The sequence below is a fragment of the Mycetomoellerius zeteki genome, unplaced genomic scaffold, assembly GCF_001594055.1.
Source record: "Mycetomoellerius zeteki isolate Tzet28-1 unplaced genomic scaffold, Tzet1.0 scaffold128, whole genome shotgun sequence".
NCBI lineage: Eukaryota > Metazoa > Arthropoda > Insecta > Hymenoptera > Formicidae > Mycetomoellerius > Mycetomoellerius zeteki.
This window is the reverse complement of record NW_017256212.1, coordinates 1,484,432-1,499,871: the sequence shown is the minus strand read 5'-3', so window position 1 is coordinate 1,499,871 and position 15,440 is coordinate 1,484,432. Positions and strand designations below refer to the sequence as shown.

General features: G+C 34.3%; 1 protein-coding gene across 1 annotated transcript in view; it reads right to left on the bottom strand.

Annotated features, from left to right (window-relative positions):
* LOC108731463 (cyclic nucleotide-gated cation channel alpha-3) overlaps window positions 1-15,440 on the bottom strand; it is a 179,723-nt gene that overhangs the window by 34,018 nt on the left and 130,265 nt on the right. The window contains exons 9-10 of the mRNA XM_018461813.1: window positions 7,849-7,989; window positions 2,949-3,101 (exon numbers count right to left, since the gene is read on the bottom strand). Coding sequence (XP_018317315.1) covers window positions 2,949-3,101; window positions 7,849-7,989 — 294 coding nt within the window. The remainder of the gene's footprint in view (window positions 1-2,948; window positions 3,102-7,848; window positions 7,990-15,440) is intronic.

Below are 15,440 nucleotides of genomic sequence, written 5' to 3'. Positions count from 1 at the left end.
TGTTGAAGTTGTAAAACAGTCTCTGTTTAAAAGTACTCTTTTTTAAAAGATAAACCAACTCGAGATAAAATTAAAAAAACTCTTTTATATTTAAAAACAAAAATGTAAAAATTGATTACGTTTTTTCGATCAAACATCTAATTCAAATATATTTTTGGAAAACATAGACGCGAATGCGGAGTTGTCAAGGAAAATGTCGAATAAGTAGATCAATTACTTTCAAAAATGTGAATAAACATTTGAGCTCCGAAATTTGGAGATATCTTCTTTCTGTTTTGCAATCCCAAACCATAACGATGATGTGAAAAGCCTCATAAACGCTATTTGATTGAGGAGAGAAATAGATCGACTGTTGGCTCCGTTAAAAAAATTGTTAATGATTCAACATAATTTTATTAGTTTAAAACAATTTGATTGTTCATAGTTTTACAATTATTGCAAGAAAAACAAGAAATTGTTAACTGAAGTATGAAACCAGGCCAAATACTCATTATGAAATTTTATATTTAGGTATATAATTGATATAAATATATTGTATACAGATGTGTGTGTATATATAGATTTTGTTATCGATTTTGTTACCAATTCGATTGCTAACTCTAACTACCAACCATAACGAATCAATGAGGCTGACTCTGATTGTAATTGGTTTACTATCAACAGTTAGAGTTGGCAATAGGATTGACTGCTTGCAAAGTCGGTAGTCTGGTACGGACTTTAAAGGGATTCTAAAGTAAAGATCAAACTCGGACGGAATCGCTATTTTACCGATTTAAATAGAACTTACACACGTATACAATTTACGTGTCATTGACACATTACGACATCAATATCTCATGCATACATGCATATAAATTTATGTAAAACAACGATTTTGTAGAATTAAATGTCTAAATCTAATTCCAAGAACTCGATGTTATTTTTTCGTATATTCTACTAGTTTGTAGCCTTTAATTTCGTAGAATTGCAGAGCTTATACACATTAACCAATTATTGTCACAACTTGACAGCTGTAGACAGTGATTAATATTGATTGGACTATGATGTGACAAAGAAGATTTCAATTTCAAAAATTTTTGTCGTTCTTGGCATAAACTAGATTTGTATTAATGCGTACCTACGAATTGATTCAGGGAAAGGATTTCCAAATCTATAAAAATAATATTGTATATGCAATATATATCATTCGATGAAAATTATTGATTTTAATCGATAAAACAGACGATCTTAGAACTTCTTCATTAATGATCTCTTATATATTTGTTGCAAAAACATATTTGCAATATATATTTCTATACGATTACTTTAATTTTCTTCCTCTAATTTTATTTTTGTGTTAATGTTTAAAAATTAAAATTTTACATTTATAAAATTATATCTATTATAGGAATTGTTAGTAACAATTACTTTCTAGAAATTTCATTTTATATTAAATAACTGCATTTAACGCATAAAAATTATACTTCCTCCTTCTTCATACTCCGAATCGTCATCTTTAAAAAATATAAAATGTACTCTTTTCATATGACTAGATGATAACCCTACCTTAAAAGATAGTATAAAAGAGCGCAACAGGATACGCCAGAAACGGCCGTTATTTGTCCGACAAGTAGTAACGTACAGCTATAATTCCGACCTTAATCGTCCGATGCAACGACGGAAATGCGCGAAGAGGGCGGCCACCTATCAAAGGGGAGGTATTACTCTCTGCATTCCTACGCGTACGTAACGGTCATTCCGCCGGTAGTGAAAAGAAACCCCGTTGAGAGAATAAAGTGAATGGAAGGCAAACGATCCGCCGGGAAGACGATTCGCTTTGGCAAGCTAAAATTACTTTTCTGATCGCTTATGGATCGAGAACAAATATTAAATACGCCGATAAAAACACCGAGTAATAGCGTGGGCTTTTATTTGTACATAATCTATATGTTACGAGTATTCAGAGAGTTTCTGTAATACATACGCCATAAATATTTAAAAAAAGATAGAGAAGTCATATTTTTCAGCGAATTCCGACTAGGTTTCTCGATATTCAGAAGAATAATTGCTTCCTGAATATAATTGACATTTAAACAATCGTAAACTTTCATCATTTCATATAAGACAAAATATGATGACAATTAAAACAAAAAATTACGTTCCGTAATATTTGAAGATTAAAATAAAATTAGAAATCCTCTTTATGACATAAAGAGGAAAACAAATGATCTTTTTTAAATATTGAATTCTGCTATCCATAAAAGAAATAGATTTGGAGACTGTGTGTTGAATGGCGGTGTCAGTCGTTAGAATTTACGAGTCGTTTCTCTATGCAACTGGACTACGAAAGTAGTTACACAGAGAAGAGAGAGAGGGAGAGAGAGTGGCTCGTGCTTCCTTCTATCGCATTGATAACAAGCACGGCAGTCACTTTTTCGGTCGTAAAATAAAAATATTCGTCTACCCCAGCGACGGTCTCCGGTGACGGGGATGGTACATAAAGGGAGAAAGAGCGCGAATAGTCATTTTTCACACCCATGGTACATCGTTTGGCATGCTTCCAGTACTGCGTGCTTCCATAAGCAGGATACGCCAAATCCGGGGAGAAATTATAGGAATAGGAAGAAGATTGGTGTCTAGGGTTCGTGCCCTCGAGAGACCGTAAATGGTGATGGAAATAAGCAAAAGTCGACTGTTAACAACGGGACATTTAGCCACACTTTTTATCTAAATTCTAATTTACGACGATAATTTTTTCTCGTTAAAGTGGCTTGCGCGCGCGCAAGGAAGATTTTTGCATAGAACACACCTCTCAGTAAGCAAGGAATATTTCTTTCAAGGTTAGAACGTTGTTTCAATGTTGCTGAAATATTCCAAAATGTTTCTTGCTTACTTGGACTCAGCCTAATGATTCCGAGTATCCTGCGCCGGAAATAGCCGCTGGAAAAAACGATAACTAGGCGATTTACCTTTGCGGCAGATGTAGTCGCCAGGTGAGAAAAGAACGGGTCGTAATCGCAGCACCAGCTCGCACAGGAAGCCAGCCTCCGTATTTTGGAAGATCTCGACCCTTCTCAGCGTGTCCAGGTGCACGTTTATCGCGATTTCTGCCTTCAGCTTATCTGCGAAAAAGAGAAAATGATTGCGGAGTGTAAAAAGAGGGAAAAAAACAAGAAAGGTTTTGTGCACAGTGGAGGAAATATTAGGAATAAATATTAAAATTTTAATCTGTTAGGAATTATATATTCTGGTGTAATCAATTTCTGTGACAGGTTGAAACCTTAATATTTATTATGATTGTTAATATGAATTAGAATAAATCAATTAGAATAAATCAATAAATAAAAGAAGGGCAACGAGCCAATTATAATGTAAGATATTTAATAATCGTATATATACAAACGTTTCGACACCGATCGGGTCATTTTCAATGTAAAACAACAAACACTCTTACATAAATTATCGGAAAATTCGGTCAAATTATAATGTCCAGTGAAAAGTTCGGTTGTATTCATAAAATGCGGTCCATATGTAAAAATATCAAAAGAGATCACATCTCACTTTTCATAATTCTACAATCCCACAAATAAATAATACATTAACATTGCGTTATAGATTAAATTATCGATGTACATTTATAGTAAATTAAATTAAAATGCAAATTAAATAAAACATATATACGTTATATTGTCTTAATGATGTAAAGTAGACGCCGATAGGAAAACGCAAATAACAAAGTTGTATTTAATAAGCCATGATACAATTGGATGTAACATTTAAACTCAACGATGTCAAGCGACGTTATGACAAAAAGGAAACAAAGAAATAGGAAAGATAATAGGAAGGAGACAAAAGACAATGTTAAGAGGGGGAAAGAGATTGGATAATGTTTAGATATGATCCTGGCAGAGATTCTGTGTCATTTTATTTGTTTAGCCCATGCGTGTCATTTTGTTTGTTTAGCCCTTAATATTTATTTTTGTTCCTAATATTTCTTCCATTGTGCGCAGCCTCTAAAAATCAGAATGTAAAAAGAGAGAAAGAAATAGGGAAGAATCAGAATCTCTCCGAATTAATTCCGGAGAGAACAGTTTATACTTTCGCCGCGCAGGAGGTGCTGAAAACGCAATGTGTACGGACGAGGCAGGTCACTATAACGTGTAAAGGGTGTGTATCCATTTTTAATTAACTTGCAATTTCAAAAATTTACACGTTGCATATACTCTTCTCTCTCTTGATATTTAAAATTTTGCAATGCACGCGGTGAAATTTTTGTGCGCAACAATTTACATCACCGCACAGCAAAAATCATTGTAGAGAATTGTTGCATTGCATTGCACGGCAACTTCACCGAAACTTCAAAGTGTAAAACCATTCTGAGAAGAAAAGATGTTTTTATCAAAGCGCGTCTCATTAGCATGAGAGACTCTCATTCTTATCTGCAGAAGATGAAAAATCTCTGTTACAATTAGGTGAAGTAAAAATAGTCAAGTGAAGTTCTTTTATAAATCGATATGCATGGACCGTGATATATTTTTTATAAATTAATATTATTTCTTAATATTATCTCGAATGTAAAATTATTAATATTCCTGTACAAGCTCAATAATAAATTAGAACAGCTTCCATTGTAAAGCGGAATGTCTCCGATTTCAATATCCGTTGCGTTCTTTTCGGAATATGTATAAAGAGAGATTTATTGTTATAAATCTCTTATTATAATTATTGGTTATTTGTTGTTTAAACTTTATTATTTTTCTAATTAAATAATAGTAATTCGACTTTGTGTGTGCAACAGTCTTGCATTTCTACACAATCACTTTCTTGGCGGAAATATCAACATTATACATATAATAATTAATATTAATACTAATATTAATAAGCATATTAATAAGCAATGTAATATATATTGGGTTATGTAATTAATAATTAATAATTCTTGTGCAAATTAATGGCAGTTTTGTAAAATAAAAATTTATTGATTTGGTATTATTTCCCACATGAATCCTTGATTACTAGGATAAAGTTTAATTTATTGTTACTATTGTTGTTGAGATAATTATAATCAAACGCACCAGAAATTGGTAGTTAACCCAGAAGCATGTCGACCGTATAAGTACGCAATACGATGTTACTATTGTTATTGCGGCAATGCAGCTGCGTAATTAGCACTAAGTTCCGCAAATTAGCGTTAATTGTAATTATGCAAGTTGTAGCAAATATCGGTAGCGCGTTAGTATTTTTCGTTTTTCACGTCAATTTTGTCGTCGATCGATGTGTCTCTTCCCGCGTATATAATATTAACGCATAATGCAGCCTAATTGTTGTCTCTATATCGATATAATCCGATTATTATTGCCGCGCAAAAATGTCCCTACCGATTGTTTTATTACGCGTGTGAATAGTACAAGTTATTTCATTATTTTATTACTTCATTAGAAGAAAAATCTTTCAGGCAACGTGCATTTCATAACTCGACGAAATAAGCTTTAAAAAGAGATCAAAGATGATAAGATTTGATATTTCACTTTGCAGAAAGATCTTTTAAAATTGTAATTTGAAATTTAAATATTTAATTATAAAATGTTTTTAAATCTAAATTCGCCAGGAAATGTCAGTATTATACGAAGACATTCCAGTTAATATTTCCGATATATTTCTGAAACTTTATTGCTCGCGTTATAGCCGATTAAATGACATACATGTGTATGAAAACCTTCGCATCGTAATGGCCTACAATTTTTCATTTTGCACTAATATTCAATTTCCAACTCCTTGTTATGTCGTGCATTACACTTGGAGCTTTACAACTCGCGCCTTATAGCGGGTTTATTGCATGAGAAATGCGCGCCATTCGAACGAAACGATTTTCAGGATGTTGTCCGGACGTTCCCTGCTCTTATTCTCGTGGAAACTCATTTGAAAAGCGCATTCCGCTTTTGCGGTAATAATAACGTTGCTCCTTGGCCATTTATTCCCTCTTTAACATTCTGCGTTCGTATAATACACTATGTTATGTTAACTACATCTAAATTTCGATTCTTCCTCCTTTAAATAAAGGAGACAAATATGAATTATTATAAAAACGAATTATTACAACCGTCGGATGAAAAAAAAGAAGTATAAAATAATATAAATTCTTCTTAGTTTAAGAAACAAAGGGACTCGTGGAAGAGTGGTTAATGTAAAAGCCAGTTGCTTTATTATGAATTCTTTTTCTGTGGTTATAAGCAGAGTGATTATAAAGAAGTCCCTTAAGAAGCGCAAAGAAAACAATTGTAAATTTTACATAACGCTATAAAAGAACGTACACTCTACGAACGAATATAAAAAAAATTGCTCGATATTTTCCCGAAAGCGAAATAAAACATTTTTCGACAGAACTTCGAGAGAAAAAGTTGACAATTTTCTTCTTAGTGGAAGCTTGACTTTGCGTTAAGCACTCTTGTATATATCTCGTGCAATAAATTTCAGCGTAAGTCCTTCCTATGTTACCCGGCGTAGTCCATGGATCCCCGTTTCTTCCAGTTTATTTGCTTCTATACACAATGCGTTTTATATTGCATATAGTCTCTTTTATAGTGCGTCGCGAATGATAGAATCATTATTACGCTGCTTTACTAGCATTTTAATGGGGAATTCCCAGCAGAAATATCGTTTCATTCCAATAATCGGCTCGGAGTCGTCTTTATCGGTTCAGAAACACATTTTCTACATTTACGCATTTTTTTATACTTTACGCAATAAGCAATAAAAAAGATGTTATCAAGTTTATGAAGGAAAAAAACATTCGCGTATCAAGTATCAATATAATCACATTACAATATACATTACTATAAATTAGAAAAAGATGATAATAGGTAATAAATAAATTTATGTGTTAAATATAGGCATTTAATGTCGTCCTATTGTAATAGTAATATACTCATTCCTATAAGTACGATATATTAATTTGTTTTCCTATTTATTAAGCTAATTCTATTGACGCAAATTAAGCTAATTCTACTGACGCAAATTGTTTAGTACATCATAAAGAAAGAGATTTAATGAGTATGAGGGCGGAATAAATTATAATTTTCGGATAAGTCGGGAATTTTTAGCCTGCACTTTTATCTCATCTCTTTGCGAGAGACACCCCAGCGAAAATTCGCCCACGACCGTTTACTCTCGCGCGGTTTGCATTAAGGGGCGGTGTCGGCAACCGTACATGCAGCCTGCTTACGCGTCGCTTTGCTCGCATTTTAGTTTGCGTATCCTGCCAACGCGGTTATGAGATCAAATGTTTCCCATGAAATTATATACGCTAACACCGGTGAAAGGCGGCGATATCGTTTTATTGCTCGTAAACACCACCTCCGCAATAACTTGCATTCGCTGTTATTTGACTAATAAATCGCAGTTAAAAATGAAAAGCTTTACTTAGAATTTGCGATGGACGAAGTTACATTAATTACACGTGTATTAAATTACACGTTCGTGAAATAGCTTCGCCTAACCGCCCCTGCATAGATTCAGCGGACTTATATAAATATCATAAAGTTACGACCACGACGTAACGCCGGATTTTCATATATCTCACGTTTATGAAAGTAAATATGCGTCCGTATCTCTTCTATATTGCGCATTAATAAGGAGAACTACGAGGTGAAGAGAGAAGATAAATGATTCATATAAAAATAACTAATTACGTCTGCGTTAATTACATTGCTCAGCTTTCATAAATTACTTTTGCTTAAAATAACGGTGCACAAGCATGTTTTCCATAAAAAAAAGAAGCTTCAAATCCCCGCGTGTAATTTCTAATTTTTAAACGATTAAACGCCGCTCATTCGAGTTATTTTGACATTTATATAAGTAAGCGAAACTTACCTGGAAGACAACTCACTGCTTTCTCTTCGTCGGAGCACTTCTGCGTCAACCACAAGTAGTCGAACCACTTGATAACTTTAACTTGCAAATGATTCGGTACTCTCCTCATCCGCATGTAAGTCTTCACGCCGTCCAGCTTCGCTGCAACGATCAATTTTTATTATTAGTAGAATATACATTTTCAAATGACAATAAAGTAATAATTGTTTACAAATTCCCGCGACGATTCTAATATTGCTCTAATTCCATTTCTTAATGTTGCTAAGTTAACATGCAACATCTGACATACATCGTTTATGCTGCAAATGTGATATTAATTATTCTAGCTAATTATGTATATATGATACCGTTTCCGGTAATGTATAACGTTTCCGATGCAAATTAATTATCATTTAAGCATTGAAAATCTCGTGTGAAACCGTCCTATTTGTTAATTCGAGAATGTGATAATACGTCATTATACAAATGAAATGTACGATGATTATTTATCGTCGCGGTCAATATTGGAGATTAAAGTTGATAAAATTATATATAGCTCTCACGTGAGTGCGCAAACTAAATGATTCAACGAATAAACGCGTTATGAATGTAGGATTTGACCAATCAAAGAATTAAATTTTTTACGATTGGTTTATGATTTGGAATCATAATAAAACTGGTTTATTATCGATTATTATCGAGATACATTTTCCGCTTTAAAAACTCTTTTCATTATTTCTACTTTATTGAATCAATTATACTAATTGTTATTATAAATTAACAATATGTATATTGGTATAAGTTAATAGAGTAAGTTTTCTCTGGCGTACTTATATTTCTCGCAGGCAATTTTTAATCAAGGCAAAGACCGTATTGCCGCAGCTATCAGTTAATTGAAACGAATGAAGATAAAAAGAATTCTCTCTCGCGCGGTTCCCATTCTTTCCCATCTCTCCGATGAGGAAAGCATCGACAGTATCGGTTAATATAGTGATATTGTGGTATATCCGTCGTGCAATCGCTGCACAGGTCGCAGATCAATAGTAATGCAGCGAAATGGAAAACTAAGCTATGGCTACAATTTTACGGGGACCCATCTCGGTGCTATGTATTCATACGAGCGTGACATTCAATTGCTGAAGTAGAATTGAAAATATCTCAATCGAAATATCGTTGAATATTAACAGATAAAAGATATAATGTCCGAGATATATTGGAAGAGATGTAGATTTCTTAGATTCCTGAGATTTCCCTCGAAAGAGATTTAAATCTTTCACTATTAGACGATAAGTCAATTCAATCCAGAATATGACATTTCAATAAATACATTTAAAAAATTAATCTATTAACAGTATTATTCTAATAAAAAATAATCTTATTAACACACACACACACACACACACACACACACACACACACACACACACACACACACACACACACACACACACACAACACTATCAAACACTTTTAATGAATTAAATACGTCATACGATTTTAATAAAATGTTATTTTAATACTGTTACTGTGAATTAACAAGATTATTTTTAATTAAACTAATGCAATTAATACATCATTTTTTGCCCGTACATTTATTTTAATTAGAATTAATAGTATATAATTTTTGGGCATTGTAATTATTGCCTCTTGTGCGTACAAACATTTGTGCTGAATGTATAATAATAAGTAAAATAAGAAATTTGCAAGGAATTGCGTAAAGAACGGCTCATACGTGCCCGTCGTGCCAAGCTGTTTTGGTGACAGAATATAATTTTGCAAGTACTTTTACGACATATTTGCACTTAAAGAAACGCGAAGCGCGCACGTAGCAATTTCAGCTAAACTTCTCTCTAAATCTGAATCAGTGGATAGTCATTAATTACCCAGTGGCATATTTGGCACTGATAATCAGTGAAAAAGGAAGAATGTTTGAGTATTATATAACTAAAATACTGATATCTGCATGTTAATTTCAATCTTTCAATACCATATTCATTGAATTTGTGCACTAAAACAAGGTTGGTTAGAGATTACATAATAAAGATCAGCTAGGTTAGGGATCTCACATTTCATTCACTGATTACCAGTGGCATACTTGACACTGATATCAGTGATTATCCACTGATTCAGATTTAGAGAGTTCTTGATAGCGTTGAGTAAATGTTTCGATGATCTTGCTACTCAAAGCAAAAAATGTATTCGCGTCGGATCATGTGAAAACCAGTATAAGTTTGTAACGCCGATGCAATATGAACATTTGAAAGCATGCAAAAGTAAAAATGTAGGAGAATTATGCTCAGATTTCAATGCAGATTCATCTCGCGTCCGCAGAGAGAAGACATTATTACTAGATTCACGTCGCTCGTGTCCGTTACGTTCGGAGAATCTATAAATATGGATTATGAAGAATGAAGAATGCGTATCAAGAAATGAAACGTCAAACTATCTCCGAATGCCAATTGCTACCCAAGATATTCAATCGATATTCAATCGAGTAGGCAAGGAGCAATGGGACCAATGAAGAGAATAACGTATTTCTTTGTTAGATTATCTATCGAGCCATTGTACCAATGAATATATTGAAACGCACATCTTTTCACATCAATCATATTTTAAAGAGTTCTATTTGGAAGAGCTAATCTCTTATGCAGTTTGTCGATCGGAATATTAACTAATATTATTTTTAAGCTGTACAGCCTTTCGGCACGTTTATATTTTAAACATCAAAAATAAATTCCGTTACTTGATTATAGATATCACTTTACATTAAATTAAATAATCTTTACATAAAATTAGATATCACGTGGATTTTATAAGGTGCACAATTTTCCACTTTTCCTGAGAATCTTATGTTTTCAAATTTCGCTGCGTTTTTTTTTCTATTTTGGATGTTCAAATGTTAATGCATGACGCGGCTCGAGAGTCCGCAGTGCGGAGTTCACTGCAGCGATCTAATTTTGTCGTACGGATACCGAATAACGGGGTAGTCGTCGTTTCGGGGTTCTATCGCCGATCTATCCCGATATACCCACGAATGATCAATTCTGCAGATACTTCTCGGACTCAATCCAGACAGGATTCCCCGCGAGCGGATCGACAAGCGCAATCCGGAATTGGCCGAAAATGGGTATAACGGGGACGCCGCCAGCCTGGCTTCGCCTCGTCTGACTGACAAGGAAGAGGGGTGGTTTCTATCGGAAATGGGCTTCCGACCGACCGACAGCCGTGCCCATTTCGCCAGCGCAATTTAACTTACTCCCCCGCTTTTCACGCTTCTCTCGCGTGGCCTCGCGTCTCACCGTCAGGATTCGCTGCCGGTTGGCGATTCGGAGGAACGGGCATAGACCGATATTGATAATATACAGCAGAACGGCCCGATTCGGCCGACACGGCGCGATCAAAGGAGCGAGAAGATCCTTGGCTGCGATCCAGCCGGTACCGTTCACTCGCTGCATCTCTGATCATTTTTCCAACGGGTTCATCGAACCACGTTTGAATACGGACGTCGAGTTCGCAAGAAGCACCGATGGAAATGCAAAGCTACGCTCGGAAGAACGATGTCCTTCTTGGAAACACTTTTGTGCATGCAGTAATACACGAGGTGGTCGAGATATACAGGGTGATAGTCAAGTACTCTAAAGGATTTTAAGGGATGATTCCTCACATTAATTTAAGACGAAAACTTCATATAATCAATACGTCTTATTTTCAAAAACAGGATGTCAAAATTGAAGGAAAAATTTTGTTTCTCCTAAAAATTTCGAAAACCACTCGAGCTGTTTTGATGGAACATACAAAAAGTTAAAATAATCTCATTGGTTTTTGAAATTTATTTTGGACATATATGGTTGTATAAAATTTTTGTCTTGATTTAATATATTTACACACAACATATATTTACACACACACACACACACACAATTAGTGGAATTATTTCTTAAAATCTCTTTTTTAGAATACTTAATTACCACCCTATATATCTCCTCTATAACAAGCTTTCAAACTCGTGCGGGTTTACTTCTCGATGTTACAAGTGCAGAAAAATATAGCTCACACACTGAAAAAAAGATTGGCTGCTGCACCAGCCAATCTTTTTTTTCAGTGCACTATTATCTTTTTTTCAACTATACATGAAAAAATTATAAAAATCATTTATAATACTATATATAAAATTAAAAAGATTTGAATATCATTAATTCTTCGATAAATTTTATTGAGATCTTCTTTTCGTGATATATTATTTTTATATTTATTCATTCATGTATCATTTGTGGAAAAATGTATGCAAATACATTTTAGATACAATAATTATAATATGATATTCTTCCGCTATAATATTCTCTTTTCTAGAATTATTATAATATAATAAAATAAGTGATATTATATTAATATTGTATTGTAATGTAATAGTTTATAGTAGAGGAAGGTCACCGATACTGACATAGGTCTTCTAAAGCGACATCCCCTTATTTCTTAGAAACTAACCTTTGCACCTTATTAATATTAATAAAAACGTGATCAGTTTAGTTAATTAAAGAAGTACAAACTCATAATTCATATATAAGTGGCTTATTTCTGTACCAAATCAGCTAAAAACAAATTCTATGAATCCGAGAAGAAAATTCTTACGATGTTCTTTTGCAAATTGCGTAATTAAATTAATAGTGACTGTATTATTGACAATATTATGTCATTTTAAATATTTATAGTTTCATAAATTTTAATTTTCTCTTTACAGAATAGGATATATCTTTATTTATAGAATAGGAATGTTGGCATTATTATCTACTATGTCAGTTTTGGAGCCCATTTTGTCAGACGCTTATTTTTGCATAACTTAAGAAAAACTTAATTATTACAAACTTGCAAACAGTATTATAAAAACTGCTTATACTATCTGATAAAAGATACTTTTTAGTTTGTATTTATGTTTTTGAAATTGTATTTTTACCTTTTGTTTAAGAAATATTGTCTAAAAACAAAGTGATATGTTGGTATCGGTGACCTTCCCCTATTAATTTCTAGTCACTAAGTATTAAAGTGAAATGCCTAACACTTTAATACTTAGGCTCTGGAATGTTCGTGTTCCCCCTCAGTGATCTCAAAGAAATAAAGAGGCGATGTTAAGTACGAAAGTGAGAAACGCACGTGTGTCAATGCGGGAACGAACGTAAAACTCTACAGCACTACCGTTGCTTAACGACGGAACTTTCGGATGTTTTAAGGGTTAATTCGCCCGCATTCGCGGCTTGGTGCCAGTACCGAGATCAAAGCGATAATTTCTGGCTCGTTTCCAACTCCAACTTGATAGAAGCTAAGTCACGTTTATTTCGCGCCAAAGAGACTCGGTTCTACAACGACAAATAGTAGGATGTACCTTGAGAACGATCGTACCACTGGAAAAGAATTTAAGTGGATTCTATTATCTCTTCATAGACATCGTAAAAGTTTCGTGGCACTTTATCATCCTGCGAGCGAGAGATCAAACTTTGAAGCTTCGGGAAAAGTTAATTTTCAATTTGCCGAGAAATCGACATGCTAAAATATTAAGCAGCGAAACGTCTATCGACGGTTCAGCTTCGTGAGAATATGAGTATATAAACGACGCGAGCAATTCATCTTCTTCTCCTCAAAAAATTTGTGATGGCTGGCTTGAAAAATCACTGTTTTCTCTTTCGGACGGTTCTGGTCGTCAGCTTCGATCCCTAAACGACACGCCGACATTGTCTGTCCGAAGGCGCAACCTGAAACTGACAGTCGCAGACGAGGCTCCCGAAGATCGATGGATCCTCGAGACGCGGTCTTAACGACCTTGTTCCATGTTACCGATAGCTTCTACCGGAACGTCGTTACTTTCCTTTCAGTCCACTCGATCAAGGCACTCCTTCTAATGAACGGTGTCTGTAAATAGTTTGCACGTAATAAAAGTAAAGACACTGCCAGACTGTCCGAACTGTTCTTATAAATCATTGCCGGCGACGGAAAAATGTGATCGTTATTTCTACGGTTATCTCTGCAGAGCGAAAATTCCATTCGGTCTGCGTATTTTGTCACAATACTATTTCTGAATCTCTCTCTTTTTCCCCCCATTCACCGTATACTGTATCATCCAGCACCGCACCTTTTTGTACGCACGAGTACCTTTTTGTTCAAAAATACGATCGTTACGCGGATTTCGTTGAAGTTTGCGTACGATCGAACAAAAAAAGAGAAGAGAAAAAAGAGAAAAAAAAGAAAAAATATCCTTGTCGATGGCTCGTTTATTTCGAAGGTTTAATAAGGCATATTCGCTAAATATTCGAAACGAGAACAATGCATCATTACATTCGTCAGTATAGTATTTGGTTCGTGAACCGCGCTGTTGTTTTTGAAATCCCACTGTGCCGGCAGGCATCGCGAGCCCCCCTCCTCCTGGGTTGGATTAATTTTCACGAAAGTCTCGAGCCAATTAATCGGGAAACGCAGCCTCGTTAATTATCTGGAATTTTGAACAAGCGTGCGTCATGCAAACGCGCGTTACCCTATTAACAAACTCACTCCTCATTGTTATCGAGAAACACGATATTGCGCAGCTTGATTTGATAGATTACATCGGCACGTTTTCGATTTTGAATGATTCTTTCACGGTTTGGATTTCGCGGATTTCTCGCGGGTTTACCTTACACGCGTATATGTTTTGTCTATCGTTTTGAACTTCTCCATGTGGAACGATTGCCACAAATTCCATCGGGATGGAATGTGCGCGCATTTTTCAAGAAAAGAACGTATTTCACGTGTCTTTGACTCGTAATGGCGAAGATCTAGATTAATATTCACTGTCAGTTCTTATTTTTAAGATGGTTTTAAGTATAGTCGCAAGCCAATTACGGAGTATTGGCTTGTGACTGTACTTAATGTTAGTGCGTCCGGTGAATACACCTAATATTCGAATAAATGAATAAAAAATGATTGAAAATATTCATTCGAATACACATCTTTTTTATTCGTCAAGAAACGAATAAATACTTTTTCATTCCATTTGAATGAATATTTTTTGAATATGATTACGAATATTTTCGTTTCGTATTCACTTTTACTCTGTATTATCTGCACATAGCCTGTATGCGCCTACAAGAGAAAACAGGAATCTATAAAAACAATTACACTGTGCTCTTAGTCCGCGACCTATACGATAGGCGTTCTTGTTTAACTTATAGGTTAAACAAAGACATTTGTATTGGGAATAAATAATATATCTCAGAATTTAATGTCCTCAGACCATAATGAACGCGCCCAAGTATAAATCTTATAAAGTGTTTGTAACATTATTGTGATGTAACCGAAATTATATCGGAATATGTATGGCGCTCTATCAAATAAATATTTGTAAATAAAAAATGTATTGCTTTTTAAAATATTTTTCAAAATTTCTAAGTTTCCTTCATAAAATCTGAATACTTCAATGACAAAAATAAATAAAATTCATTTTTTTTACTTAAAGTTCATCAAAGTGTCGATATAGTTAAGGAATAACGATTGCTTATTGTAGCTCTCTTTTTCAGTTTATATTTTGTTTGAATGAATATGAATACTCGTTAAATATTCATAGTTTTTGTGTGTGTGTGTGTGTGTGT